This window comes from Arvicanthis niloticus, chromosome 11 (genome assembly GCF_011762505.2).
Source record: "Arvicanthis niloticus isolate mArvNil1 chromosome 11, mArvNil1.pat.X, whole genome shotgun sequence".
Lineage (NCBI taxonomy): Eukaryota > Metazoa > Chordata > Mammalia > Rodentia > Muridae > Arvicanthis > Arvicanthis niloticus.
Genome location: NC_047668.1, coordinates 34402136 through 34430097, shown reverse-complemented (window position 1 = coordinate 34430097; position 27962 = coordinate 34402136). Strand labels below are relative to the sequence as shown.

Below are 27962 nucleotides of genomic sequence, written 5' to 3'. Positions count from 1 at the left end.
TGTTACTGTGTACACCACAGGGTGCACCTGAGCATGTGTCCAAGGTGTTTTCTCACCTAGCTGATCTCTGGGGAGACATAAGCTATGTCCATACTTTCATGTGCCTTCAGGACAAAGAAAAACATCACATACTGAAATGAGACTAAAATTGGCCACACTGAACCCCCCAGCTGGCGCAACTACTGTTGCTCAAATGCTCTAATGCATGTTGGAAGGCTGATGATACTGGCCTGTGGCACCAGGCTGTTCCAGGAACGGATGGACCTGTTGCCTTATCAGTGCTACCAAAACTACTGGACTTACGACAGTTTTCTTTTGCATTTACAGGGGAGCCCTGGAAGCTTATGTTCAATCAGTGAGAAGCAGGGAAGGCAAAGAGTTTGCACCAGTTTATCCCATTATGGTTCAGCTGCTTCAGAAGGCTATGTCTGCTCTTCAGTGACCTGCACTCTCCACGCACCGACCTGTCCAAAGGTGGCAACTAGCAACTAAAGATCATAGTTGATTTCCGTAATTCCTATTGATTTTTCCTTGTTACCTCTAGCACTTTTACTTTAAAACGTCAAAATAGATCAATCATCACAATCTTCAAATCGCATACATTTTTTTTTCATAAAGGTACCTACCGTGTTTTCCTGTTTCAGATTTTGGAGGAAGGCTATTTCATTTGCTGTCACGCAGTTGATTCCCTATTGTTTGCACTGCTTTTGAAGGGAAGTTACCCACTTTCCCCTAGCCTGCCACTTTCTTTAGTGTTAGCACAGTGAAAGAAGAGTCATGTCAGCAGGGCGTTCATGACACCTGACAGAGCAGCTCTACCCCAAAGTGGTCCAGCCCAGTAACTGTGGTGGAACCCAAAGCTAAGGCAGACACACTGCTAAATGCTCTTTACTGATCTCACTACAGCTTTAAATCAAGTCAGGGTTTCTTTACACTGTCATTTTACTAAAAACAGGCACTCAGCGCTTTGCAACAAAGTTGATTTCCTTTCTACAAAGATTTTCTATAAAGAGTAATATAAGTCCTTATTTTTCTATTGTCTTTACTCCATTATTAACATTCGTTAGCCGGGCGGTGGTGGCGCACGCCTTTAATCCCAGCACTTGGGAGGCAGAGGCAGGCGGATTTCTGAGTTCGAGGCCAGCCTGGTCTACAGAGTGAGTTCCAGGACAGCCAGGGCTACACAGAGAAACCCTGTCTCGAAAACCCCCAAAAAAGAAAAAAAAAAGATTTTGTTTTCCATTTACTGATTAGATTATGCTGATAGCTATACATGAATTCAGTCAATCAGAAATCAGAGATAACCTTTTTTTTCCTTTTATTTGAAATAATATACAAGAATATAGTGTGCAAAATTGAGGGGCAATAAAAGTGTAATGAACTGAAATCAATTTTACAGCTGTGATTGCTAACCAAAAATACCACTTGGTAAGTAACATGAGAAGCCATGATTGTAGCTCAGAGCAAAAGCAGCTGTACTGCCAAAGTCCTTGCTCTATTTTAGAAGCCGGAGGGAGTAAAGTGCAAGTGTCGCACTGCAGGAAGTGCAAAGTCTGCCCCCACCATAGAGAGACAATGACAACAGAGATATGGGATCTGTGGCTGAGGGGACAGGGAACATGGTAAAATACAATGGTGTCGACTGATAACAGCACCATTACAATGACTGTCCCAATGCTACTAACTGACTGCACCTTGGCCTGGGTTGGGCCCCACTGGAAATCATGGAGGTATGCTGCCCCCTGGTGCATCAACTCAGCACATGCCCGTGGTATTTGAAGCAGGTGGCTCTTTGAGCTGAGACAATGACACCATCCACCTGCCATGTCTCTTGGCACTGGCCAGACTAGAAGCAACTGTGTTTGGCAGAGATGCTGGGCCATGTGGTGGCTATTCGTGGAAAGGCCAGCTTCTGCTTCATTCCTGATATCGTGGGTACAATACAGATTAATAAGCAGTCAGGAGCTGATGTATAAACAGCAGTTACATATTTTTAAATTCCCCTTCGTACAATTTAAAATAAAACATGTATACACATCTCTTTCTACTGTACTTTAGCACCACAGGATATCAATTTTCAAGCCTATATTACCTGATAGACATATATGAAGTTTGGAAGGAAAATAAGGCAATTTGGTTTACAATGTTGATAGTTGTAGCTTACTTAATGCTCTAATGGAGAAAGCAATCCTCACCCATTAAATCATTACAAAACTCAATGCTCCCAGCATTTTATGGTCACACAAATGTAGGACAAATGGTGAGACCAAGGTCGTCTTCCAAGCTTTTCCATCCAGAGTCAGTACTTATGCAGATACAGACTTAGAAACATAAGCATCGGCTTTAATGCTGTTGAGAGCCCTGTGGAAACAAAATAGTGAACGCTTTTTGTATATTTGAAACACTGTATATGCAGTAAGTAACGCTGTAGACTACGCTTGGACGTTCATGAATTCACAGGAGGATTCTCAGTTTCCTAATGGCTCATGGCTTTTTAAACAAATGTGAGATCAGCACACACAGAAAGTGGTAATGTCCCAAATGAAGTTCCAGACATTAGAGAATGTGTGGGGAATGGGTATGTGACTCCATAGGTATAGCTGGCATTCAAGCGCAGAGCCTTGGGTTCAAACCCCTGTAATAAATAAAATTCTATGTCCAAAGCAGAAGGCAGCAAGACCAACACTTGAACCTGTCCTGAGACTTTAATGTACATGGCTGCACTCACACAAACATGTACACATATACAAAACCTGAGGGTTGTATTGCATGCCTATAATCCCTGAATTAAGAAAGCAGAAGGATCAGAAGTTGAAGGTCATCCTTGGGCACAAAAGAAAGTCTGAGGCCAGCCTGGGCCACATGAAACCTTGACTCACACACACATATACCAAAAAAGCACAAATCTCTACATTATAGTTCAACTACTTCTGGTGGGTAACTCCAACTTTAAAATAAATCCCTGAGCCATTTAACCTATAAATTATATAGGACTGGCTAAAACACCCTTAATAAGCCTTCTTCCCGAACTGTTCACATCACCTTCATTTTACTCATTCTAGTCTATCATATCTATTTTGTGCTAAGTAGTCTAAAACCTAAGCAGTTAAAGAAATGGAGTCTACCAACCAAGACAGCATTGTGAAACTTCATTCCCATCCTTCCTATTTCTTCAGATTCTTAACCTAGTAGTTTCTGCCAGCAGTAGAAATCTGCAAAGCCATTACTAAGTCCAAGGCAAGCCACCAAAAATTAAGAGATTTTCTACTGTAATGAGTTAATGGTGTCCATCTTAATCATATCAGAAGTTGGATACTCTAAAACTTCCTCAGCACTTGGTACATTCTTCAGCTAGCTTGAGATACTGCTTGCTGTACTACACAAGTGGTTCTTGATGACAGGAAAGGCAGACTCCATTATTAGGTCTGAAGTATAATAATTTTGAGGAATCTTTAAAGGCTCTGACATTGCATCGTGAACACAAGGACACACAGAGCATCATCACATCAGGACAGTTACTGCTTACACTTACTGAATTTGTTCTTTTCCTTTTCCAACAGTCAGGATTTAAACGCTTTTGTTCTTCAGCCAAAGCCTTTGCTTCTAATGTGTACATCCTCCTTTCCTCGTTCTTCATTTTTTTCCACCTGTCACCAAGGATCACACTTATGGCTCTGGAAAGTAAACAGTTACATAATGTAAATTTTCATAAAATGCGTAGTAACTGCTGCCACTTCAGGCAGAAATGTAAAAAAACAGAAGGAGAAAGATTAAGACTATCACAGTCATTTCAACAAAATCCTGTCATATGCATGAATTTACCAGAATCTTGGTGGAATAATGACAGTATTTACAATTGTTCCAATACATCCAAAATTGCCAGAAAATCAGCTATTTTCCAAAGGAAAGTTTAATGTCAGCATGAGGCATTCCGTTTGTATTAATCACTCTGTGTGTACAGCTAATCAAGCTATTGTGGTTATAATAATAAAGCTTTATTCCCACACACAGTGCAAGCCAAGTGAGAAAGACTGTCTCTGCCTTAGAGTTTATGTCTAGTCATTTTTTTAAAAAATACATGTTATATCAGATTTGTACTTAACACATGAGACACTGGATTAAATCGAAATAGGTGGGGGGAGTCAGAGTTGATAGGACATATTCCTATACAAACTTGATTTTCTAGTCATTCAGATACCAAAACTATTAATATACATTATTAATATACATTGAGAATATACAGATAGATAATCATAGGATTAACTTTTAGCCATGACACGGTACCATAAAAGAGACTTTTTTTCCTGAGGTAAGTAGTCTCTGTATTTACTGGTAAGAAGATACAGACATCGATGCTGCAGGGCCCAGCAGCCACAACTAAAGTGTATATTAAGTGTGTCTGTCTTCTGAGGTCCAACAAACCAAACAACTGAATATGCTGTATTTTATTTAAAGCCAACTTACATATATTTCTGGTTAAAGACAGCATATAATGGCGGACATATCTGCCATCTAAATCATAGGAAATAGACATATGCCAGTCTCAGTCCCCCAGAGTTAAAATGTTTTGAATGGGGTGTTGATACATGCCTGTTTTCTCTATGGTTAAACATGGTGGACAGTATGAGTTGCTCTATGATGAAGTCTAGAATCTACTCCTGCCCCACAAATTTCAACCGGACTAATGTATATGCCAACTGGCCTAACAGCTCTCTAAGCCTACCTTCCGCCTCTAATGAAAACTTCCTTATTCGTGGAATAAAGATCTACCTCTATAGAAAAAAAATCCAAACTGTTTTTCTTGTGAGTTTGGACAAAGGTCCATCTGACTCGTTTCCCATTCACTCACATGGAAAAAATGCGAAAATGCACAGGAAAGAGTTATGAGTTATAGGGAAGTTATTGTGATAAATTGATCCTAAAATAGAAAAACAAGAAAGTGAAAATGAGACATCTACTAAAGGAAAGTCCTTTTTTCCAGAATTAAAGTAAACCCAGAGTCCTATTGGCACTCATTCCAGTGTTTACAAAGTCTTTTTAATATGACACAAGAACACAAGTACCCTTTTCTAGATGTCAGAGGACATATTTAATAACCAAGTACCAGACAGGTATGAAAAGAGAAACACAGGCCATATCTGTCAGGAAGTCTCCAAGAAGACCTCCACAGAAAGGGGGGTGAGGGAGAGTAGACCTAAGTCATTCTTAAAATGTTTTTAAATTTTAGAAGTATGTTTTCTGCTAAACTGTAATATTTTCCTGACCAGAGATCATTCCAATGTTAATTAAAAAAAAAAAAAAAATTACAGGGTCTCACTACTTAGCTCTGGCTACCCTCAATTCCAGTTCTAAAGAAATCACTAAATACTAGGACAAGGCTATTCTGTAAAAACACATCAACTCTTAAAGATGCAATGTTCTTCTTTTTAAATGTAGGTAGTATTTAGAATTACATCCTTTGAGGGGCTGGAGACATGGCTCAGCAGTTAAGAACAAAGACTGCTCTGTTCTTCCAGAGGACCTAGGTTCATATCCTGGCACCCACATAGCAGCTCACAACTGTCTGTAACACCAAAATCTGACACTCGCACACAGACAAACATGCAGGGAAGGCACCAATGCACATAAAAAATTACATTCTTTTTAAGATATTACAATCTGAATTGAAAATACAGTTTATATAGTGTTTTTACTTGTGATCCCAAGGACAAAGGAAATGGTAACTAATTCTCAGAAAAACAGGAAGATTGCAAGAAGGCACCTTTATTATTTAGCACATGAAGTACAAGACTGAACTCAGTAACTAATGCTGAGGTAAGTAAGGCTATAGCAAACAGGACTGACGTTCTACTGGCTAAGTTTTGACAAATCTTATGTAAACTGTCAATGTCCTACAGTGAGGCTCGAATATGAAACCCACCAAATCAGACCCAAGAAATTTATTTGTACTCTAGTAGGTAAATTAAACTTAATGTTTTCAAAGGAAGTATATAGTATAACCTATGTGTTATAAATAAAAACAATATATGTAAAGTCAATGTAAGAAAATGGAAGGAAATCAACAAAAGCTATTGAAGTTTATTTTTGCAGGCAGTTACTGTGAACTGCCCTGACAAGTCAGTAGTTTCAATTATTACTATTTACCTGTTATCTTTCCCTGGATACATCTGAGTATATTCAACTCTGTATTTTTTGGCAAAAAGCATGAAGGCATTCATTGGTCTTTTGCACTTATTAGGAGAAGTGGCACTCACAGTCCCTGAGCTGTGGCTTTTGACAGCTTTCGAATACAAAGAGCTAGAAGAGAGCTGTGATGATCCAGGTGAACCACAGCTTTTACTGAATTCAGATCCTGCAAACTCTTGACCAGTACCAGGTCCTCCACAAGACAAAGATGCACGGCGCTGACGAGCCATACTACTCAAAACATAAACTGCAGAAGAGTCCATAGGTGTGAAGTCATAGCTAGAAAATTAACAAACAGAATTAGACTGAGATTATAAAGTATCTAAGACAGAAATTTAAAAACCTACCATGTGATTAAAAATGTCACTGCCCCTTACCTGATCCATCGTCATTACCAGCACAGCTATAACAGCTTCTGTCAGGACGCTTAGAAGGAAACTTCGTATGTGCAACTGAAAATATCTTTTAAAAAGGCAACCTCTAAGTCCCACAAGATAAGTCATAACCAGCCTGTCTCCTTCACAGCAGGTAACTCCTACAGACGCCATCATGTCCTTCACTGTTCTAGACTCATTTTCTAACATTTGCTCATCTTATTTCTTGACTAGAAGTCTAGACCTAGGAAACAAAAATGGAGCGGCTGTATTCCAGGCCTGAGAGAGAGCTAACAACTCTGAACGGCAAGAGCCAGCTAGAGGGCAGCCTTCAGCCTAATGCTCATAGCATTCAGGAAGCTCAGGCAGATAGATCTCCACAGAGGCAAGCCCGAGCAACACAATGGTTCAAGGCCAACCTGGGCTAAGATGAGACCTTGTCTTCGAAATTGGCTATTGAATGGGATAACTTAAAACGTATAGCAATTTGAGAATTTGTATAGATACAAAAAGTTGCAATATATACTGTCCACCTGTGTATAGTTAGATCTTAACCCACCCATATCAGTAAAGCCCATATTTTGTTACACAAGTTCAATCTGTATAAGCACCAAAGCACCAAAACAAACAGGCACGCCTCAAGTTGGGGAAGTCCATTGGCCCCCTTTATATGAAGAAAGGCCAGCAAAAATATTCAGTGCCATTTACCCAAAGACAGTGCCTAGGACCCAAAGCCTTTTCCTTACCCTATCAGTACTTCATAATTCCAATGGCCAAATTCTAAAGTAATCAAGCAATCACCATATGAATTAATTCGCTGACAATCAAAGCTAATATAGACCACACCCTAAAAATGCACCCCAAATCCTTTTGGATAAACTGTTGACTCTTTCTGACTATATTTTCTTCTCAGCACAAAACCTGTTATTTAGCAACTTTCTCTAAAACAGAAATTCTGGTGTAACATCAAAGTAGAAATAATGTGAACAAGAGATCAGAAAGTCTCTGAAAACTCAGATGCCGCAATAACAAAGCAGGTCGACACCATTAACTGCCAACAGTAAAACTGACTTCTACTGATTATCAGTCTCATGGTGTCTTAAACTATCTTAAGCCCTTACCAAATGAAGTTTAAAAATTATGTAAATTTAACAATAGAATACAGTAATCTAGTTACTCAAATTTGAATACTCCACCATCTAGTGACAGAAATCTGTCATCTGTTTCTTTGAAGATACAAATTATTTTGGTTTCATAAACTCAGTAACTGTACCCAGAACTACACAGTTAAAGCAATGACTATATTTGCAGATAAATGTCTTGCTGTACCCTCTCTGTAAGCACCTGTTCTTACCATGGGACCACCTTTGATCCTAGTACATGTTAGTCTTGAAACACCTGCTATGCTTAGCTACTCTCTTCTTTTAAGGATTTAGTTATTACTTTTAACTGTGTATTTGGCATGTACACACACAGATGCCTATAGAAGCTAGAAGCAATTTGGGGCTGGAGTTACTGCCTGGTACGGGTACTGAGACCAGCACCTGGGTTCTCTGGAAGTGCTCTTCATCACTGAGCCATCTTCGACCTGCTTCATCATTATTAAAAACAAACTCTACAATCAAGTCACATGTCTTAATTCAAGTCTTTTTGTTTTTCTGAGACAGGGTTTCTCTGTGTAGCTCTGGCTGTCCTGGAACTCACTCTGTAGACCAGGCTGGCCTCGAACTCAGAAATCCACCTGCCTCTGCCTCCCAAGTGCTGGGATTAAAGGCATGCGCCACCACCGCCCGGCTTTTTAAATTAATAACTACTTTAAAAACCCTGTCTTTGTCTTATGAGTTAAACCAGAAACTACAGAAAAGCCAATGCGCCGAAGCCTCCACAGCCAGCCTTCAGTGCAGGCAGGAGGCTGTGAGGGCGGAAGAGCTTCTCGAGCTCCTGCCAGGCCCGAGGCTGTCAGTCCAGCCTTGCACTTCATCCCAGCAACTTCTAAGAGCAGCTTAGTAAACCTCAACTGTGAGCACATGGGGTCGGTTTAAAACTGGAATTTTGGTACGTGACAGGAAGAAAATCTTGTTTGGCCAGGCTCTCAATAAAAAATCCTATGTCATGAGAGTCTAACAAACTTCTCTGGAAAAAACATTTCATGTGTTTGTATTATTTATTCCTGGAAGGTGAAGATATACTGAGTGAGGACTCCAAAAAATAGGACTTCTTATTTCTTCTGGGGTTTTCCCTTTCCTGACTGCTTCATATCCTTCTGCCATCATAAACTGACATGAACATACATACATTTGTGTCTCGTGAGTCTGCCTAGTACAATTCGGTTTAGCAATACTGATATGGCTTGTGAACAATTCAGTTACAAAGTTATTTGCATAATTTAACACTCATTTACAAGAATTTACTTCTTGACAACAAGATGGCTCAGTGGGTAGACAAGAGTCTTTCTCAATTGTTCTCTATTGTCTCTCAATTGGACTGACTAGGTGACCAGCTTGCTTCTAAGGGCCCTTGCCTCCTTGTTCCCAATGCTGGAACCACAGGCAGGTTACTACACACACCTAGCCATCACAGGGTTCTGGGGATGGGTGTACTCTGATAGCAAGTGGGCCAGTTTTCAACCTCTTTAAATTCTTAAACCCTTTAAGCTTTAGCTTCAGCCGTGACTCAGCAATCACTAGGGAATAAACTGTAACAGAAAGAAATGCATCACTACCTTTTAAATGTATCAAAAACACCTGAGTCATCGAAGTTCATGGCATCAGGGTGTCCAGGAGGTAGACATACGTCACCAACATGAATCTCACAGCATGGAATGCCATGCTGCACCACGGTCAGGCTTGGATAAAACGATGACCAACCTGGAGTTAAACAACAGATGAAAGTGAGGAATGACACAAAGCACCCGTTAGAAAACACATGGTGAAAAGAACAAGTCTACTTAAGTCTAACACTGCAAGTCTCTCACTTTCAAATAAAACCATTCCTAAATTAACCTCTTTGTTTCGGCTATGTAAAAGCCCCCACAGCTAGTTTAATTCAGTATTTTATTTATAAACTTCTATCAGATACTGACCACTTTTAAAAATCCGCACAAACAGTTTAGTAATAAACTATGAAATAGCCTATGAATTACTAAATTATGTTTAACATGGTATTTCTGTAATAAAGCTCTAAAGAACAACTCCGGTTTAATAGCCTACTTGGTAAATACAAACAAAAATATTGACTCCTGAGTCAACCACTCTTCACATTATACCTGAGAGCTTACAGTATGCTACACAAATGACATTTCTCATACACACAGGGACATTTTTTCTGATTGTGGCTAAGACACTTAAACACTATTAAATGTAATTGTAAACATCTATTGAATCTTATTTGGTTTGAAATAAATTTTCAGTATTTTTCTTAAAGCCACAAAATGTAAGAAGTTTTTCTTTAAAGTTTTTCTAAACTTGGGGCTAGAGATGGCTCAAGTTAAGAGCACTGGCCTGACCGTCTACAAATCTGGGTTTCACCTGGCAGCTCACAACCAGTTGTTAACTGAAGTACCAAAGGATCTGATATCCATGCAGGCAAAACATGCACACACATGAAAGTAATAGTAAAGATTGTATAAACTTTATACAATAATAATTCAATTGAAGCCCTACCTTTATTTTTAACATAGAAAGGGTGGTCCAGCTTACACTCTACAGTAAGCAAGCCATCTTCTACTGTACCAGGATCAAATGTCAACTTCAGTACAGATTCACCGAATGACACACTCTCTTCATGGGATAACAACTTTAGACCATCAGACCCATAGCCCTGAAAGCATATGTGTAAATTGGAAACGTTCAATTCAACACAGTAAAACTCCCAATGTATGTCTTGATTGGAAAAGGTAAATTTAGTCGGTATTTCCAGCTTTATAAAGTAGTTTCAACCACGTAGTAAAGAACCACACACATATAAATGACTACAGAATATGTCAGGTTGGAATATGCATTTTAACCCAAATATAAGTAATAATATGAAGTTTAATAACAAAGACTAATTGTAAGACAGACTAAGGAGGACTTTCAATGTCATTTGAAGCTAGATGGAAGATGGATTAAATTTAGAAAAGAAAATGCCTGCACTAAGAAAAGTTACAGGTAACTACTTCTTTGAGTAATGCTAAGTATTTGCTTAAAAATAAAAAACTAAGGAAAAACAAGCTAAGTTCAGACCTATGCAAATAAGGCTAAAAGTGGGCCAGTTGGAGGCAAGAAATTTACATCTCATTCAGAAGGTGTTAGGAAGTCAATGAAAGTATTTTTCTTCATGTGTTGTCAACTTTAAGATCATGGTGCTGCAGAAGGGGACTCTAATATTTCGTTATTTTAAAGACTTCTTTGTATTTACGTATAAGCTCTAGTACCTGCATGTGCAGGGCTCTGCAAAGGCAGCAACTACTCTCGCCATCTTCCCACCCTGTATGTTAGTGATCTGAGGTTATGAGGTACTTATTGTACATCTTGAGTCCACAGTTAATGAGAGAAGAACTAGATGAAATTTAAATTCAGTGGATATTTACTGAGTAATACATGTCAGGTGGTGGGCTTATAGAACACATGAACAAGATGAAAAGAAAAAAAACCATGATGTTTATCCTTGCATTCACAGAAAGACACCTGACCACAGCTCGCTACAGCACCCAGTTGTACAGTAGGTGATCAATAAATAATGGGATAAGAATGTGGTGATTCCTTATGGAATAGTAAACTGAATATTAAGGGATGAGAGGAAACACAATGAAAGACAATATCATAATTTTGAATGTGGTCTGCAAAATATTTTAAAGGAATTTTAATTTAAAGGAACAGCTGTAAATTAAAAAGAATGAGATGAATGTAACCCAAGTCATGCTAAGCTGAGTGTGGAAAATTGATCATCACATTAGTGATGTCTAACATGTAACTGGAAAAGTAAAGGACGGATTAACAAATAGTCAAAATTAGTCTTCTAGAGCAGGAAAGAAGGCTCCATTGTAAAGCGCACTGGCTGCTCTTCCAGAGGGCCTGGGTTCAATCTCTAGCATCCACATGGTAGCTTACAACTGTCTGTAACTCCATTCCAAGGGATGTGACACCCTCATACAGACATGCACATGAAGGCAAAACAGCAGTGCACATAAAATCGATCTTAAAAAAATTAGCCTTTCTTTAAGCTACTAAGCTTTTAATCTTATTTCACATCAGTCACATAAGACTTGCTGGAGGCTAGACTGAATTCAGAGTGCTCGCTACAGAGATGCCCGGGGTGCTGTTAGTGCCCTGGTCACTAGGGTTGTGAGGAGAAGACACTCACACTGGCAGCAACAGGCTGAGAGCTAGATACTGCTGCTGTGTAAACTAAGGGAAGACACCGTCAGAAACTAACCCAATGTAGCAATGTTGCAGACTTCAAAACTAGGAAACAACTTTTGTGTGAAGTAGGAGAAGCAAAATCAGACTGCACACTTTCCTAAGTAAAGAGTAACATCAAGATGAGGCACTATGCTCAAGATAGTCAAAGTAAGACTTGTTTTCAATAAACTCAACCGGAGACAGTAAGCTCCAAAAAGGAATTTTTAATTGGTATTTTATATTCTCCCATTTTATTTATTCATTTATTTATTTTTCCCTGCAACAGAGATAGAAAGATTAAAAGTTTTAAAAGTAAAATGTGTCAGCAAATATTTATTCTAATTTTCCTTACTACTGTTTTTACTTACAAATGTAGAAAATGGTAGTTTCCTGGGGTCATTTAGAAAATAACAACAAATCCCAATTAACCACGAAGGAAATGGACTGCATTATATCCCTAAGAACTGAAAGTTTTAGTTAGTTTACTATTTGTCTTTAAAGACAGTTTAGTTTTCCAGAACAGAGTGTTTAAAGCATAAAGCTGCCACACAACACAGACTACCCACCTTAGAAGCATTACCAGACGTGGTACACAGTCATGGTTCTACCTACTGCACTAGGCAGTGAGCGCTCAGACTCCCTACCCAGAGTGCAAGGTGCCATTTAAACAAGAATGCAAGTAGAGGGCTCCTCTAGATTAACCCTAAGGCTGACCAGTTTGAAATTCTTTACAAGTATTTTAAATGAACCTTGTGAGTGCCCATTTGGATCTCTTCCTCATTATCACAGCCAGCGGCTCGAGCAAAGTCTTCCACATCTTGCCATTCCTTATCGCTTTCCTTATGGAAGCACAGCCGTGTGCCTGCAGTTGAATCAGAGAGAAGGGAATCAGATAACATGCCTAGTGTGATGCCCAAGGCAGCCGCAAAACACTCAGGTTATTTCTTTACCTTTCAGAAAGCAGTGCCAAATGGTTGATGGCCAGGAATTGCACCAGCCCAGATCATCATCATCTGACAGGGAGGACATGCAGAAAATGCCTGACTCTGACTCACTGTTTGCCTGTAGAGAGAAAACAGAAACCTCTGTCTTAGTACTTTTTAAAGATCTTTTAAATTCCAGCTTTCAAATATAACTCAGTTGTAAGCTTAAGGAAAGTAAGCTTTCACTATTCAAGGATTTTTTTTTTTGAAGTTTTAAATACTGTCATTTGAAACAAACATTCTTAAAAATAGAAGTAAATACAGAATCAAGTGCAAATAATTAATGAACAATAAAATATTTTTGTCCATCTATATGTTCTTCAAAAGAACTTCTTAGATGGGGGAAAGGTAATATTTTTCAACCACTATATAAACTTTGTAGAAGTTGGGCTTCATGAATAAACTCACCCTTTCATGTCTTACTGGTGTTTCTTCCTTCCAGTGGTCATGAGGGAAGGCTGACTCGCTCTTTGCAGAGGAGGACACAGGTGGTGGGCGTGCATAGGAATGTAAACTTTTGCTAGTAGCTATGATGTGTACAGGAGATGATCTAAAAAAAGCAGTTTTTATTATCAGTGTAGGTAGGTCCGTAAAGAACATCTTTTCTGTGGATAACAGCATAGTGGCAATGCTGTTACACATGAGACAACTATGGAAAGCTCTAGTAAGGACAGCAAGCTGTCCCTTAAACGTATCATTAACTCTCCTCACATACAAACTCACTGGTATATGTTAAAGTATTCTTTCTTACTGCAGAGTCATCACATGTTCTTAAACTTTTTAAAAATTCAAAGTGGCAAAAAACTCAGGATTTTCCTAAGGTCAGGGATTGTACACATGTACACTATACCTGATACCCATCTTCTTTATTCCCATACAGATAAATATACAATTATTATGAAGTAAATAGCCATCTCCTTAAAATCCACAAACTCAACAGTGCTAAACTGTCCAGCCATGTGTCACTGGGTGAACCGAGTTAAGTAAACTACTAATAGAAACCTGCTTCCATTTCTTGTAAGGAGACATTATTTTTGTGTTCTAATACAAACCTGTTGGAAGCAATTACACATGAGCATACAGACAGTCTAGTGACTTTCCCACAAGGATCACTTCACACCTTCTTCCTTTCCTTAGCAAAGTCTCTCCTGAGCAGTGCTCTTTCAAACACACAGGGATCCCAGGAACACACTAAGCTCAGAACATTTCAGACCCCACCTTCAATAGCTTGCATAGTTAACACTCATGAGCACTTGCACAGAGAAGAAGGCAGGACGACTCCGGTGAGCAGTACAGAAAACACCTCCAAGGATAAAGCTACATCGCCAGGGCGACAGTCCCTTAACGTCTACCTTTATTTACAATCACTCTCTTCCTGGTTCACTTACTTCTGAGGAGCCTCCCTACTCCCTCTCTCTGCAGCACTGCAGAGAAACTCGGGTTCACTCTGCACATGCTCCGTGAACACTCTTCTACAGAGCTGTGCCTCAGCCCTTCTATAAACTGTAACTTCAATGTGAAGATGAAGGGAAGGTCATACTTAAAATCAGGGTTTTTGTTTTTGATGTGTGATTATAGTAAAGGACCCAGGATGCAGCTTGTTAGTCAAGTTCCTTCCTAGCATGCAAAATGCCCTAGGATAAACAGGTAACTGAAAAATAAGAATACCGAGAAAATGATTACTCTGAAAGAAAATTTTCCTTCCCTATGGAAATTTATATAGAATTTAACTGAACTGAATTGCTCTATCAAGACCAATCTCCTGCAAATTAAACCATGCATACCTTGATAGGATGCAAGACAGCTAGGCTTTCATGTTTATATCATGCCTTAGTACAGTATTGTACAACTGGGGACCAATGCCAAAGTCCAGAGTTCCTCTTACTTGGCTAGCACATTCTAATCCAATTCTTCCAACAGAGTGAAAATGGGGGCATTTCTCCAAGTTGTCATATTTAGTAAAATGACACCTACTTAGGTCTCCCTAGGAACAGCAACTGGGATTTTAATTTCAATGCAGATTAAGCCATTTTCTTGACCTTTGGTCTAGATATATGAAGTGATTTTATTACTGGGAATCAAAGGTTTAGTTTTTTTAATGTTTAGATTTACTTCCATTATGTGTATGAGTGTTTTGCTTGTCTGTCAGTGCAGCATGTGCATGCCTGGTGCCCAAGCGGATCAGAAGATGATGTCAGATTCCCTGGAACTGGAATTAACAGAGGGTTGGATGTAAACTACCATGTCAGTGCTAGGAATCAAACCTGGGTCCAGAGGTTTGACCAAAAAAGTGGTCTTAACCACAGAGCTACTTCTCCAGCTCTTACTTTACGATTAGCAAACCTTAGAATTAGCAAAGATAAACAAGGTACACCCACAATGGTAAAATAACTATAAACACAATGAAACAATGTACAGTTGATAAAAGTTTAAAATACAGTGTTCAATTACGGTTCTTTATACAAATATAATTGTTTCTAAAAGTTTGTAAAAATGTATTCCTTAGACTAATTTTTTGACCTTTAAACACAAATATTTTATACTTTTTCTCATATTATTTGATTTTCAAAACAATGAATTCATCTTTGATCATTATAAACATATTAATTCCAGTGACTTTAAATATTAATCATCCATTAAATAGCTAATGCCATTACTGTAAAATTGAGAAATTTCAGACTAACTTTTTGAAATTAAGTTGAAATTTCTTTTTCATTTACGTGTGTGTGTGTGTGTGTGTGTGTGCACAAGCACTACGGCATGCATGAAATCAGAGGACAACTTTCAGGTTTGCTCCTTCAGGCTTGGTGGCAAGCTCCTTTACCCTCTGAGCTATCTTGCTGGCCCTAATGATACAAGTTTAAAATGCAAACATAATCAATGTTCCCACCTGTTATAAAATGAGCACTGCATAAGTGGACTTTGTGGACTAGTGGCAATATTTGCTAACTCTGTTAGCCAGTCCACCTCATCTTCACGGTGAGTATTTTCCGGTAGGTCTGAGGTATTCTGGCTCCAAGATGGTCTTGGATATTCTTGATGAGATACATCTGAACTTAGCTGGTATATGGCAGATTGGGTAGGGTCACTTTGAACAGCCTGAAGTTCAGGAAGATCATCTGGAAATAAGCCCAAGATTATTTTTTAAAAATATTATAATAAATAATACAGTAACTTCAGTTAGGAATATACATATTTAAGTAATTTGCAAGGAAAATAAATTCAAAATTAAAATCAGTCATTTGTTGACATAAAAATTTTTCAACTTAAGCAATACCTGTCTATGTGGATCTAGGAAACCTGCAAGATAAACACAATGGATGTGAATAGAGCGATGGTTCACTGCCTGAACCATGTAATTACAAGAGGTCAGAGCCTGAAAAACAAGGCTCAGTTTGTTTTCTATACCTCATCTGGGAATAATCTATATACCAGTGATATGTTCCTACATTAACAGATTAATGAAGGGTCATTTAATATATACGTATAGTTGTTATGTATAAACTTTACTGACCTGTTAAACAAGTAACTGCAATATTGAAGGCAACTCCTAACAGTAAGACCACAGAGCATACTATCAAGTTTTAGGTAGTACTACTTAATACAGATCTACTTTTTGTGAGTTGGTATCATGATACATGCTTAAAACTCCAGTATTTGGGAGGTTCAGGCTGATGAACTCCAAGTCTGTAGCCAGCATGGGCTATACAACAAGACTCAAAACAACAAAGAAACAAAGAAAATGGATTCCATTAAGTCTTTTTTCAATTTATTTATTTAGCTGGATCTGTTGTTGCAGGCTGTAAACCTGTATCTAAGAAGCTAATATAGAAAGCTGTGGTTAAAGGGAAATTTTTATAATACCCGTGTTCATGCTAGCATTATTTAAAATACCCAAGGGAAAAAGTAGCATACGTGTGTCTACTGAAATGTTATATAAGATACTCAGTCTTTAAAAGAAAAGAAAAAGTCCTGCGACATCTTGCATCAGTGATACAGAAATGTGAGGGGGAAAAAAAAAAAAAAAAGCAAGCAAGCAAGCTGTGGTTAAGTTCAATGTCAGCCTGACAATACAGTCAGACCCTAGATCAAAACAGTGTAAGGTGGTATTCCCAATTCAGTTATATTTAGTGTTACCTTTTTCCCAGTGCATTAACCCCAAAGGTAGATCACAGAAGGGAAAACTAGGAAACTACCAAAAATTGTGAAATTCTTTAAAAGATATGTGGGAGGAGGAGAAGAATCTCACAGGCCATTTGGTAGTGTAGTCTTTAATCCCAGTAGTCAGAAGGCAGAGACAAGGGGATGTCTTGAGTTCCAGGTCAGCCTGGTCTGCACAATTAGGACAACCAGGACAACCAGAGCTACATGATAGGGATCCTGCCTCAGAAAAAGAAAATACAAAAAACAAAAACAAACTAACAAAAGTAACAGAAATCTCCTCGAAAAAAGCACTCACACACATCCACCCGCTCTCTACAGATCTGCAGGGTCCCTTAAATATGCAAGTCTGGAAAAGCTCTCCTAAGGTCCTAGAGATGCTCAGTTAAGAGCACTGGCAGCTCTTCCAGAGGACCCAGGTTCAGTTCCAAGTATCCACATGGAGGTAAGAATTGGTCTGTATTCCAAGCCCAGATCTAATATCCTCTTCTGGTTTCTGTAGGCACCAAGAACCCATATGGTTCACAGACATATATTTAGGCAAAACACCCATACACATAAGATAAAAAAGAAAAACTTTTAAATTACTTACAAATATCACTAATGAAAGAAAATTCTTTATAAAGTTGTGCCAGCACCTCCTTTGAATCTTCTACTGAAAAAGTAGAATCTAATCTCAAATAATCTTTTCCACTATACCTTCTAGAATAACACATGTTCTGTACTGTCCCTCTGTGAACACTGTTTTGCTCTATGCCATGGAGTAGTATCCACACATTTCCATGGTTTTGATGACACCAGTCTATAATGTTTTTTTTTTCCGAAAGACAATGAAGAATACAAAAAAGTGGCCAATACAACAGGGAAAAAAAAAAACAAAAAAAAACAAAAAAAAAAAAAAAAACCAAACCACCCCAAAACGTCTTCTACTCAACTAAGTATCCCTAAAACTAGGGGTCTTAGTTCAAGTAGTAATTGGGGCTATCCATTCATTCTTAACACTGACTACACAGAATCCATTTCATTGAGAAAAGGACCAACCAGATTCCAACTGGCAATCTTCAGGCTGCTGTAACTATTTCCCTACATCACTGTCAACCACCCTGCCTTTAAATGTATCACTTCTTTATTATGAAGTTTCTGTCTTTCAGATTCAGAAAATAAACTACCTTTTAAATGAAGCCAAGGACAGATGGGGCACACTCCCTGGCCTGATTTCCTCTGAACATGTGGTATGACAATGGACAATCAACAACTGCCAAAAGCTGTGCTCCTTACTCAATAGTGACCACTACTCAAAAAGTATTAGGATCCAGAAAATAGGTGCTATTATATACATATATTATATACAGTATGTCCTGAGACCTTTAGGACCCCCAAATTCCCAACCATACAGTACCACCACCATTTGTAAAGCCAAGGTAGTCATGTGCCACACCCTCTTAGTTTCTATCAACATTCAACGCAACTACATGAAGACAAAGTCATGGTGAAAAGCAGAGCAGCAAGCCAAAGGCCCTCGTTAACGCTACTTCAGAACAGCAATGTATAAGCAATACAACTTAAAATCATTCATCAATAAACTTAGACATTCTTAAAAACATCTCTCCGGAATAGCTCATCAAAATAATCATTACAAATGTGTGATCCTCAAATTTCATGGGTACCCTCATTTCCATATCAGACCAACAAACAACCATGGAGAGAGTTCACTAAGGTGTAAAGTCACATGGCAGAGTTTTCAAAGCAAAGCATGTAATAGTTTCTCTTGATACACAAAATAAAATTATTTACTTCAACAAAATTTAAATCTCTGTGAGTACCTAAACAGCTCACACTGTTTTCAGCTGTATTTAAAAGGGACTTCCTCCTCGGGCTGAACAGCAATTTAGAGCTTTACCTCACAGAATCGATAGACAGCAGGACAAGACCTGTCTGTAACCGAAGGGAGGCTGGGGCGCTGAGATAAGGATGCTCTGGGCCCTTGCTAGCTAGCCAGGCTCGCTCAACTGGTGAGCTCTTCAGTTTACTGAGTAAACAAAAAGGAAGGTGAAAGTGACAGGGGAAGACGCGACACACATCCCTGGCCTCCACAGCATTCACGTGGGCCAGAGTATGGGCATGTGTGCACATGCTACACCTCCACACACACTCAAGTCACAAGACTGTTAAACATTCCTATTAGACACGCTCTTTACATACTTTTTAGGGAGACAAGGCACGTAGAGCAGCTGATTAAATATGTAATTGATCTGGATCTGAGTGAGATGTAAAGTGACTTTTCATTTTGCTTACCAAGTTCCATGTGCTCATCACAGGAGTTATATCCTGGAGAGGATGGCAGGTTCTCATTACACTGAAGCAACTCCAATGAGTCATTCATTCCTGAAGCTCTCTTGTCCATCACCAGCAGGAGTTTCTGTACTGCATTAGGCATCTGATTTGTCTTCACTTCCCACACCATGTTATGGTGCTCCGACTTGAAATGAAAGAAAGACAGTGTCACGTGACTTGGACAGTGCAAATATAAAGTCAGTCAGTAGGTCAGCACTATGACGCATTTCAAATTAATTACACATCACCATTTTATTTTGCTCAACTCCTTCAGGACAACTGCACAACTGTGCTCAAACTGAATCATATACAAATCTCAAAGGATTATCATTGTTAATTCAAATCTTTCCCCATTAATAATTAACAGCAAACTTATACATGCTTTCATTTTTCTGAATTAGAAACTCTCTTCAGATATAAATACTAACAATTCATATTTCAGAAATTAAAAGAAAATTAAGCCCAACCAACTTTCCTGAAGTAAAAAGACTAAAAGACTGGGGGTAGTGGCACACACGTTTAATTCCAGAACTCAATGGGCAGAGGCAGGCAGATTTCTGAGATCAAGATCAGTATGGTCTACATAACAAATTCCAGGCCAACTATGTGTATACGTAGTGAGACCCTGTCTTTAAAAAGCAGAAGAAAAAAAAAAAAAACCACAACAAACAAACCCCAAAGAATAATCCAATTCTTCTGTTTTTAACGTCTTTATTTATTGCTCAGTACTTTGCTTCCTCATATTCTGAAACTGAGGAATTTTAACATATTTAAAATTATATTCTCTGTGAACATTTAATTAAGAGTTTCTGAATTTTACAATGGCTGTATTATACGATATTTCTTATAAGAAATTAAAATGCTTTTAAATTTTCTTCAGATTTGGGACTTAGCCATAAACAAACAAACAAACAAACAAACAAAAGATATGTCATTCTAAGCCAGACATGGTAGCACATACCTTTTGTCTCAACATTCAGAAAAACAGAGGCAGGTGGATCTCTGAGTTCAAGGCCAGCCTGGTATACAGAACTCCAGAGCAGCCAGGGCTACACAAAGAATCCTTATCTCAAAAATGAAAAGGGGAGCATTCTATATGGATTCTGTATTAACTTATTCCCAGAAAGTTGAATTAAAAAAAAAAAAACTATAGTAAATTTATACATAATTACTAAAACTTCCTTCACATTAAACCAGTGCCACTAAAAATTCCTTTTCTTCCAAAGAAACTCAAAGTTTGAATTACACTGGAGATAAAGATTTCAGTCTTAATTCCCAGCTAACTTTTTTTATGGAGATTCTTTGTGAAGGCATTGGCCAAGTTATCACAAGGAAGACAGTACAGACGCACACTCCAGTTCTCAGCAAAGTCCTCATGTGACTGTCTCTGCCACATTCTCAGTCTCGACTGCAACTCCGTTAGTATCTTAACACACTAACTGAGTCACAGCACAGGGATGCTGGCTGACTCCTCAGGCCCTACTCCAAATTTTATTTTTTGGAAATTCTAAAAAAAACAAAACAAATCTTGACTTTCCAAAAATCTATAGTTCTTTCCCTCAAAATAGTTTGACTGGTGAAAGGCACAGTGGGAAGAGACAGCCAACTGCCAGAAGCTGTCCTGTAACCCCCACAGCGCACCTTGGTATGTGACAGGAATCCATGTTTTAACACTGGCCCTTACCCTGGGCACTGCTTCAGAGGCTCACCTCAGGATCAACTGTAAGACATGTACAGTGTGGGAGAAGGATGCTTAGAGAGAAGAAAACATGGCTTTTGATTAGTCTATTTCACTTAATGAACCAAGTGACTGAACTTGTAGCTAAGTCAGTATCAAATTCATGACTATACAACCTGCCTTACTTTATCTGAGTAGTTCTAAGATGAATGAAAAAAGTTTTTAAAAAGTTGAAAAAGTTTTTAAGCCCAAGACGGTGCATCAAAACATCTTTGCTTTTTCCTGATTGCTATAACATTGTGATTCATCAGTCTTAGCCCACAGTTACACCAACACTGCTGGGTTGTAATTTCCCATAAATGGGATGGCCAGATTAAATGTGACTTCTCAACTATTAAATCATGCCTTCTGTGCCTCTCTCTACCCAGTCCCTGAAACACTGAGCAATTTTACCATAATTAGAGATTCTCACTCAACTCTACAGCAGAGTCACACATACGCTAAAAACAAATGATGCCCATGTCCCATCTCCTGACCAAATGATTTGTATCAAAAATGTGTTAACTGGTTTTTATTTGTTTCCAAAAACCCAAGTGTGGTGAGCTAAGAATTGCTGGGATAAAAAAAATGATTGTTAACAAGTTGGGGTAATGTAGAGCCAATGGTATACCTCCTGCCTGTCATGTTTGACTAGAGTTCAGTCCTCAGCACAAGAACATCACTTCCTTTTTAATCATAAAAAGTTAATTTAATGAGTATTATACAAGGCACTACAATAGCTGCAACAGTGAACAGTTAGCCAGAACACCAAGGAACCTAGGCTTTAGTGGAATAGGCTTTAGTCTCTAGAATAAGGCTAAGTTGTCAATAGGGAAAAGGTAGACTGCCAACAAGAAAACACTCACATCAGCAAACAGATCTGGTAAAGTGCTACTGAATGATATCAGGAAAATAGAGAAACTAGCATCACCAGGATGTATGTGGCCCCGAGCACTATGTGCTCATGGATACTAAAGCTGTAAAGTGAGGTGAGTGAGTCTTAATCCTAATGTAAGGAAATGAAAGAACAGACAAGGGTATGGGCTATAAACCAGGTTTGTCAATAGGCTAAGTGCTCTGAACAATCCACTTTAATATCTTTGCCTTGTTTGTTTTTTAAAATTGGAATCAATAGTGCATACTTCAATTGTTGTCATAAAAACTCAGAAATATCAAAATACATTTCAAATACTAGCACAAAAATCACATCTTTGATCTGAAATGGTTGGTGTTATTAACAATTACCAAACAACAGTGAGCCGCTGATGATCTGTGGACCTGAGATTAGATGTGAGTAAAACTACAAACAGCATCTTTCAGTCTGTACAAATCACATTAAAACACTCTCTGAATAGATCAGGTGTGTAACACATGCAGGGCTTGTTTTAAGAGCGCTCATCCTCAATTTCTGTCTAAGCCAACTGCTTCCAGAATGTTCTGCAAGCTCTTGAAAAAGGTAACAGTAGTAACAATGCAGGCAGACTCCTTATCTAGTCACCCCTAAGACACAGGAACTAGTTATTCTTTCCAACAGTTCTCGAACAGCTAATACCAACAGTTTGGATCACACAGATTTTAATTTATAGAGATCTATTGAACACTTTAAAGAATGCAATTCAATCTATCTTCATAATTTCAAATCCTTCTGAACATCTGTACTATGTTTCAAACACTGAACCAGACTTCAGCTCTAGCTGCACCTGGAAACATCCCAACTTCATTGTCGTTTTCAGTTAGTCCTTGTCTCAGCAGGGCTGTTGAGTCCACAGGATCCTGTCTGGAGCTGTCTCATTTCTCTTCCCGTGCAGAGAGCGAGCTTTAGTTTTGCAATTCTTCCCAACTAGGTCTTCCCCTCTCCTAATCAACAGGCTGCAGTGCCAACCATAATCATGTACAGTATACTAACTTAGAATTTCTATCACTCAGAATTTCAGCACTTGCCCATCTATCTTATCACAACATAATCGGGAGGAGGCAACCCTAACCTTAATTTTAAAGCTGAACTACCTACAATTAACAGGCCAAGTGAATATGTACTGTTTTGGACACTTGCCCTTTGCATCACTTATGGTGAATCTGGTTTTTACATAGGTTTTGCTAAAATAAAGGGTTTTAATTTTACATGTTTTGGGTCATTGTTTTCTAAAAGTTTTGATTTTTAAGGTTTTTTTTTTTTTCCTACTCAGAAAAACAAAGTCTAAACTTGCAGACAAAGAGCTCATATTTTACTCTTCTGGTTGCATAATCTGTGACCACTAATTTATCTTCACACTCCTAGTGATATGTAGACACAGGGCCAGTTAAGAATAAAGTACATGAAAACACACATATACAAACTGTTGGTCTGTCTTCTATAATCCATGCTGGGGAAAAGCAAACCCTCAGAAAATATAAAGGTACACCACTTTAGTCTTTCCTCAAAAACAGTCCCACAGAGGTGATAGCAACTGATCGTGTTCTGATGAACAAACTCAGTTCTCAACACCTCCTGGTAGGGCTGAGCCTATTGTTCATTCATGCTGTACACACTACTTTGGTATTAGAACATGCAACAGGACTTGTATGTTCTAATACCAAAGTATTACAAACAGATATGTAAGTTAAATATGTACTTGTCAATTTTTCATTAAGTCAATGATTTTCAAAGGTTTAGTTCTCTAGTTGTACCTAAAATTCCATGTTCAAAAATTCAAAATTTAATGTTTTGTTATAAACTTTCAGAAGCAAATATCCACAACCTCTTAAGAGAGAACACAAGACTCGTGAGAAAGCAGGCCCGCCCGCCTTCAGAGCACGGCCACATACTTCCTTACATCTCAGTCACTCATACAGCCTGTGAGCATTACGGACTCTGACCACTGAATGGGATCATTTTTCTTCTAAAGAAATGAGAAAAAATTAAACAAACATTTAGCTCAAAATATGTTAGACTCTGTCTTTCAAGAGTTTCTAAGCTAGAGGGTGGTAGTGTATGCCTTTGGTCCTGGCAGAGGCAGGTGGATCTCTGAGTTCAAGGACAGCCTGGTCTACAGAGTGAGTTCCATCAACACCATCAGGGCTCCACATACAAACCGTGTCTAAAAAAAACAAACACCCAAAAAGTTTGTTTTCTAGATTCCTACCTCTGTTGAGTGATCCTTACCAACTTAGTGAAAGGCCCTCCATGGACTTCCATATGCCACCCAGAGGTGACAAGAGGAACTAAAGTATTTAAAGTGAGTTCTATGCTTACAAGCTACAAAAGGTACTAAAACTATCAAATATTACTTAATATTTTAAAAATATTAAATAAGTATTAAATTCAACTTTCCATATCAAAAGCAATCAGGAGAATTTACTGCAGTTCTTTTAGAATACCTTCACATATTTAAATGTCTCTTCTTTAACAAGTGTTTCTGCTACTCTAGCTTGCCACTGAGCTAAAAAATGAAAACAAGAAGCCACACTGTGGGTTTGGTAAACTACACCGCTGTAGCTTACCACTTGCTGCTTAGTAAGCACCGCCTTGAACAGTCTAGCCACTGATACCTATTTCCTATAAAACTAAAATTTAGCCACTCCTTAAAACTGTTATAGCTATCAAAAAAAAAAAAAAATACATCTCACATCCTCCTCTGTTGAACATTACAAATCACATCTAAGAAAATTATTTTCATGTTCAGTCAACATGAAACACTTATACAGACTGTAACTTTCCATGAACAGTACTGTCAATTCAAGTAATATTTAAGGCAAGTCATTTTGAAGATTCAAGGGATAATCAATTCCTCTTTCAGGGGCCCCAGGTTCAACTCCCAGCACCCACATCAGCTAACTAACTATGGTCTGTTAGCTCCAGTTTCAGATGGTAACTCCCACTCCCTCTTGTGGCCTCCTTGGTACTGCAGGCATGTACCAGAGACAAGGCAAAACACACACATAAAATAAAAAATTTAAATCAATGTTTAAGTCATTTTATAAAAACTTAAAATCATCTAAATTTATGTGAAAGAAACTATTTTACTAAACTTAAATTATAATCCTGAACATTTTCATATTATTACAACCTATGAAATAGCCTTTTTTTTTTTCTTTTTTGGTTCAGACATGGTGAAACTTAACCTTAGCACTCAGGAGGCAGTAGTCCAGCCTGGTCCACACAGTGAGTTACAGACCACCAAGCAAGCAAGGCAGCATTTTCACAGCAGCACTAATGGCTCTGTGTTTTCAATGACTGCAAAGGATGGAGGACAGGAATTCAAGGCTAGCCTGGATTAGACTTCAGAATCTTCAGACAGGTAGTTTATTCAATTAAGACTATGCCATCTGTCTACACACACACACACACACACACACACACACACACACACACGTAACCACCCCCCCCAAAAAAAAATCCCTCTAATAAGAGGTTAAATTTTAAATTTCATTTTTTTTTCCAAGTAGCTCTGGCTGGTCTGGAACTCAGTATGTGGCCAAGGTCACATGACCCATTCTGCTTGTACTTACCTCTGTGCTGGGGTTACAGACCAGGTATGGCTAAAAAAAGTCTAACTTCCATAATGAAAATATAATATAAATCATGACTCCCATGACTTCCAATTTGGGGGAAATTGAGTTACATCAAAAGAAACTTAGACAAATATAAAGGTACATGGAATAATTACTGACTCTGGGCAGTTATAATGGATATGTTTCAAATTCCCTTAATTATGTGAATATATAGGTATTTGTCCCTTCTACATTTGTGATTTGTTTTCCCCTTCTAGTACACATGTGAAATATAAAACATCTGCCTTTGTTTTATTAGTAGTTAGGGAATAACTTACGATAACTCTGAGTAAAAGAGTACTGACATCTTTATTTCCAACCAATACACAGACTAGACTGTGATGCACACAAAGAACCTTCAGGCCCAGAATCTAAGGTTACACCATATGCCTGCTTCCCTGGACACTGGGAGTAAGAATCTAAATACAGTGGAGACAATTTGATGGCATACTGTTTAAGATGGAACAAACTGTCATGCAAGTACAACTGAGAAACTATGGCAAAAAACACTGAGAAGACATTCTTTTATGTAAATCAGGGAAATGAACAAAGGGAGGGCTTTCCCAGGCAACTAGGTTTATAGAACTAAGCTGGGAGTTATAAAATGAAATGTAAAAAAAATTCTGAAATTTACTAGTCGAGTTGAAGTAATGTTTAAATATCCATTTCTTCTTCAAAAGCCTAAGGTAACTCAAAAACTTGTCTAAGTTTCTTTTGATGTAACTCAATTTCCCCCAATAGTCTTAGTTTGACAAAGCTGGGAATTAAAGGGAGAGATGAAACACTGGAACCAAAACACAACGTTACAGCTCAAAATCACTGTTGTAGTTAAGACTAGGTATTTGTAATTGTTAAAAATCATTTTAATTCTTAAACCGTAACTCATTCTAAAACCCCTCTCCCCAGAGGATAAAGCTCCCTTAAGCCCTTCTGAGTCCCAGCAGCAGGTACAAAGTGCCAGGAATCCTGTCCGCCCAGCCGTCAGTGCTTTCACCCGAGTCCAGCTGAGAAGTTCCAGAGAGTGAACTCCAGTGCTCAGCGCCGGGAGCACGGGAGAGCGAGCGAGGCTACAGAACCCGGCTTCGCCCCAACTCCTTTTTGTTTTGTTTAAATCTGCCTGCAGAGGGAGGAGCCTGGCCTCACCCGCGGGCCTCGTCGCCGGGTCAGGCCGAGCAGCGCCTCCCGGAGCCGGCCAAGTCCACCCCCACCTCTTTCGCCATTCATCGCTTCCTCCCCTCCCCCCATCATGTGACCACGGCCTGGACGCCAGGCTTGTTTTTCCCCCTCGGCGCAGCCCCACCGCGCAGGCGCCTCGGAGCCCATTCATTCGAACTGCGTAACAATGAGCCCCGGGCCCGACGGCTCCGCGAGCTCCCCCGCCCGGCCCGGGCCCCAGAGGCATCTTCGCCTCACTGGAGCCCCCGGCCCGCTCGGGCTCGCGGCCGGCATCCGTCCCTCGACCCCGCAGCTGGGAGTGGCGAGTCAAACTTTCCGGAGCCCTCCGGAACGCCAGGCCCCTCCCCTACCCCGGCCCCTGCCCCGCCAGCCCCCACCGCGAGCGCGGCCGAACCCCGAGCTCCGCCACCCCCACCGCTCCGAACCCTGGGCGCCGCGGCTGTCCTGCCCCGGAGAGCATCCGGGAGACCTGGACGGCGGGCTCCCCGCAGGGGATAGAGTGCCCAGCGTCCCAAGGGTCGCCTCTCGAGCCGCCGCTACCCGTCCCCGATGCTCCAGCCCCTCCCTTACCCACCCCCACCCCTCGGAACCCAGCGACCAGAGAGTCAGGACGCCGGCCGCCTGTCACGACAGCGTCTCCAGCAGCTTGCCTGCGCGTTTCCCGACGGCTGCCCACTTCCCTGGTGCGCGCCGCGACTCCCACCGCCGCGTTTATTCCTCAGCCGAAACTTTCCTACTTACCAAACCCGTCGCCATTACCAAGTCTTTCAAGCTTCGTCTTCCCCCTCCCCTGAAGCCCCCGGAGGGCTGAGCCTTCGTTCACCTTTTTCGTCTTTAATTGGTCTGAAGAACTGCCACTCTGAGGTTCCGCTTTTCCATTGGGTAGTGCCGTGGTCCGTCTCGGTGGGCGGGCATGTATTGACTTTTCTGTTGTGTTTACTGGAGAAGGTGGCTTGTCAATCACTACAGAAAGCGCTTTGGATTGGATTGCTGCCGAGACTCTGGGGACAGGAGCCAAACTTTGCTATCGAAATGGATTGTGGGTTAGTAGTCTCAGCCTTGCTCCTTTGCTGAGGAAATTGCCGGAGGAAGGAGCTGACTAAACTACATATCCCAGAGG

General features: G+C 39.6%; 2 protein-coding genes across 4 annotated transcripts in view; one reads left to right on the top strand and one right to left on the bottom strand.

The window, feature by feature from the left end:
- Cog5 (component of oligomeric golgi complex 5) overlaps window positions 1–1387 on the top strand; it is a 288970-nt gene extending 287583 nt beyond the window's left edge. Inside the window, exon 22 of the mRNA XM_034514294.2 lies at window positions 328–1387. Coding sequence (XP_034370185.1) covers window positions 328–442 — 115 coding nt within the window. The 3' untranslated portion in view covers window positions 443–1387. The remainder of the gene's footprint in view (window positions 1–327) is intronic.
- Hbp1 (HMG-box transcription factor 1) lies at window positions 1302–27691 on the bottom strand. Of its 3 annotated transcripts, none has more exons than XM_034514295.2 (11): window positions 27584–27691; window positions 19381–19564; window positions 15815–16043; window positions 13333–13474; window positions 12892–13003; window positions 12691–12803; window positions 10223–10379; window positions 9283–9427; window positions 6145–6465; window positions 3533–3674; window positions 1302–2361 (listed from the first exon to the last, which is right to left on the bottom strand). In XM_034514295.2, the coding sequence occupies exons 1-11, from the start codon at window positions 27596–27598 to the stop codon at window positions 2344–2346; spliced, it is 1578 nt and encodes a 525-aa protein (XP_034370186.1). In that variant the 5' UTR covers window positions 27599–27691; the 3' UTR covers window positions 1302–2343. The 3 variants fall into 3 exon arrangements, with proteins under 3 accessions (XP_034370186.1, XP_076798128.1, XP_034370187.1); XM_076942013.1 differs by having other exon boundaries at window positions 27493–27596; XM_034514296.2 differs by lacking the exon at window positions 27584–27691 and adding an exon at window positions 21061–21084.
- Between the last annotated feature and the right edge of the window lie 271 nt (window positions 27692–27962).

What these genes read in the sequence shown, in the direction of transcription:
- Hbp1 (XM_034514295.2), bottom strand. An exon ending in CAGTGCTCATTTTATAACAG is followed by an intron (nt 13,475 to 15,814) that starts GTGGGAACATTG and finishes TGCTTTTTTTAG; the next exon opens with ATCATCTCCTGTACACATCA. An exon ending in TATCCAGGGAAAGATAACAG is followed by an intron (nt 3,675 to 6,144) that starts GTAAATAGTAAT and finishes TTTACTTTCCAG; the next exon opens with AGCCATAAGTGTGATCCTTG.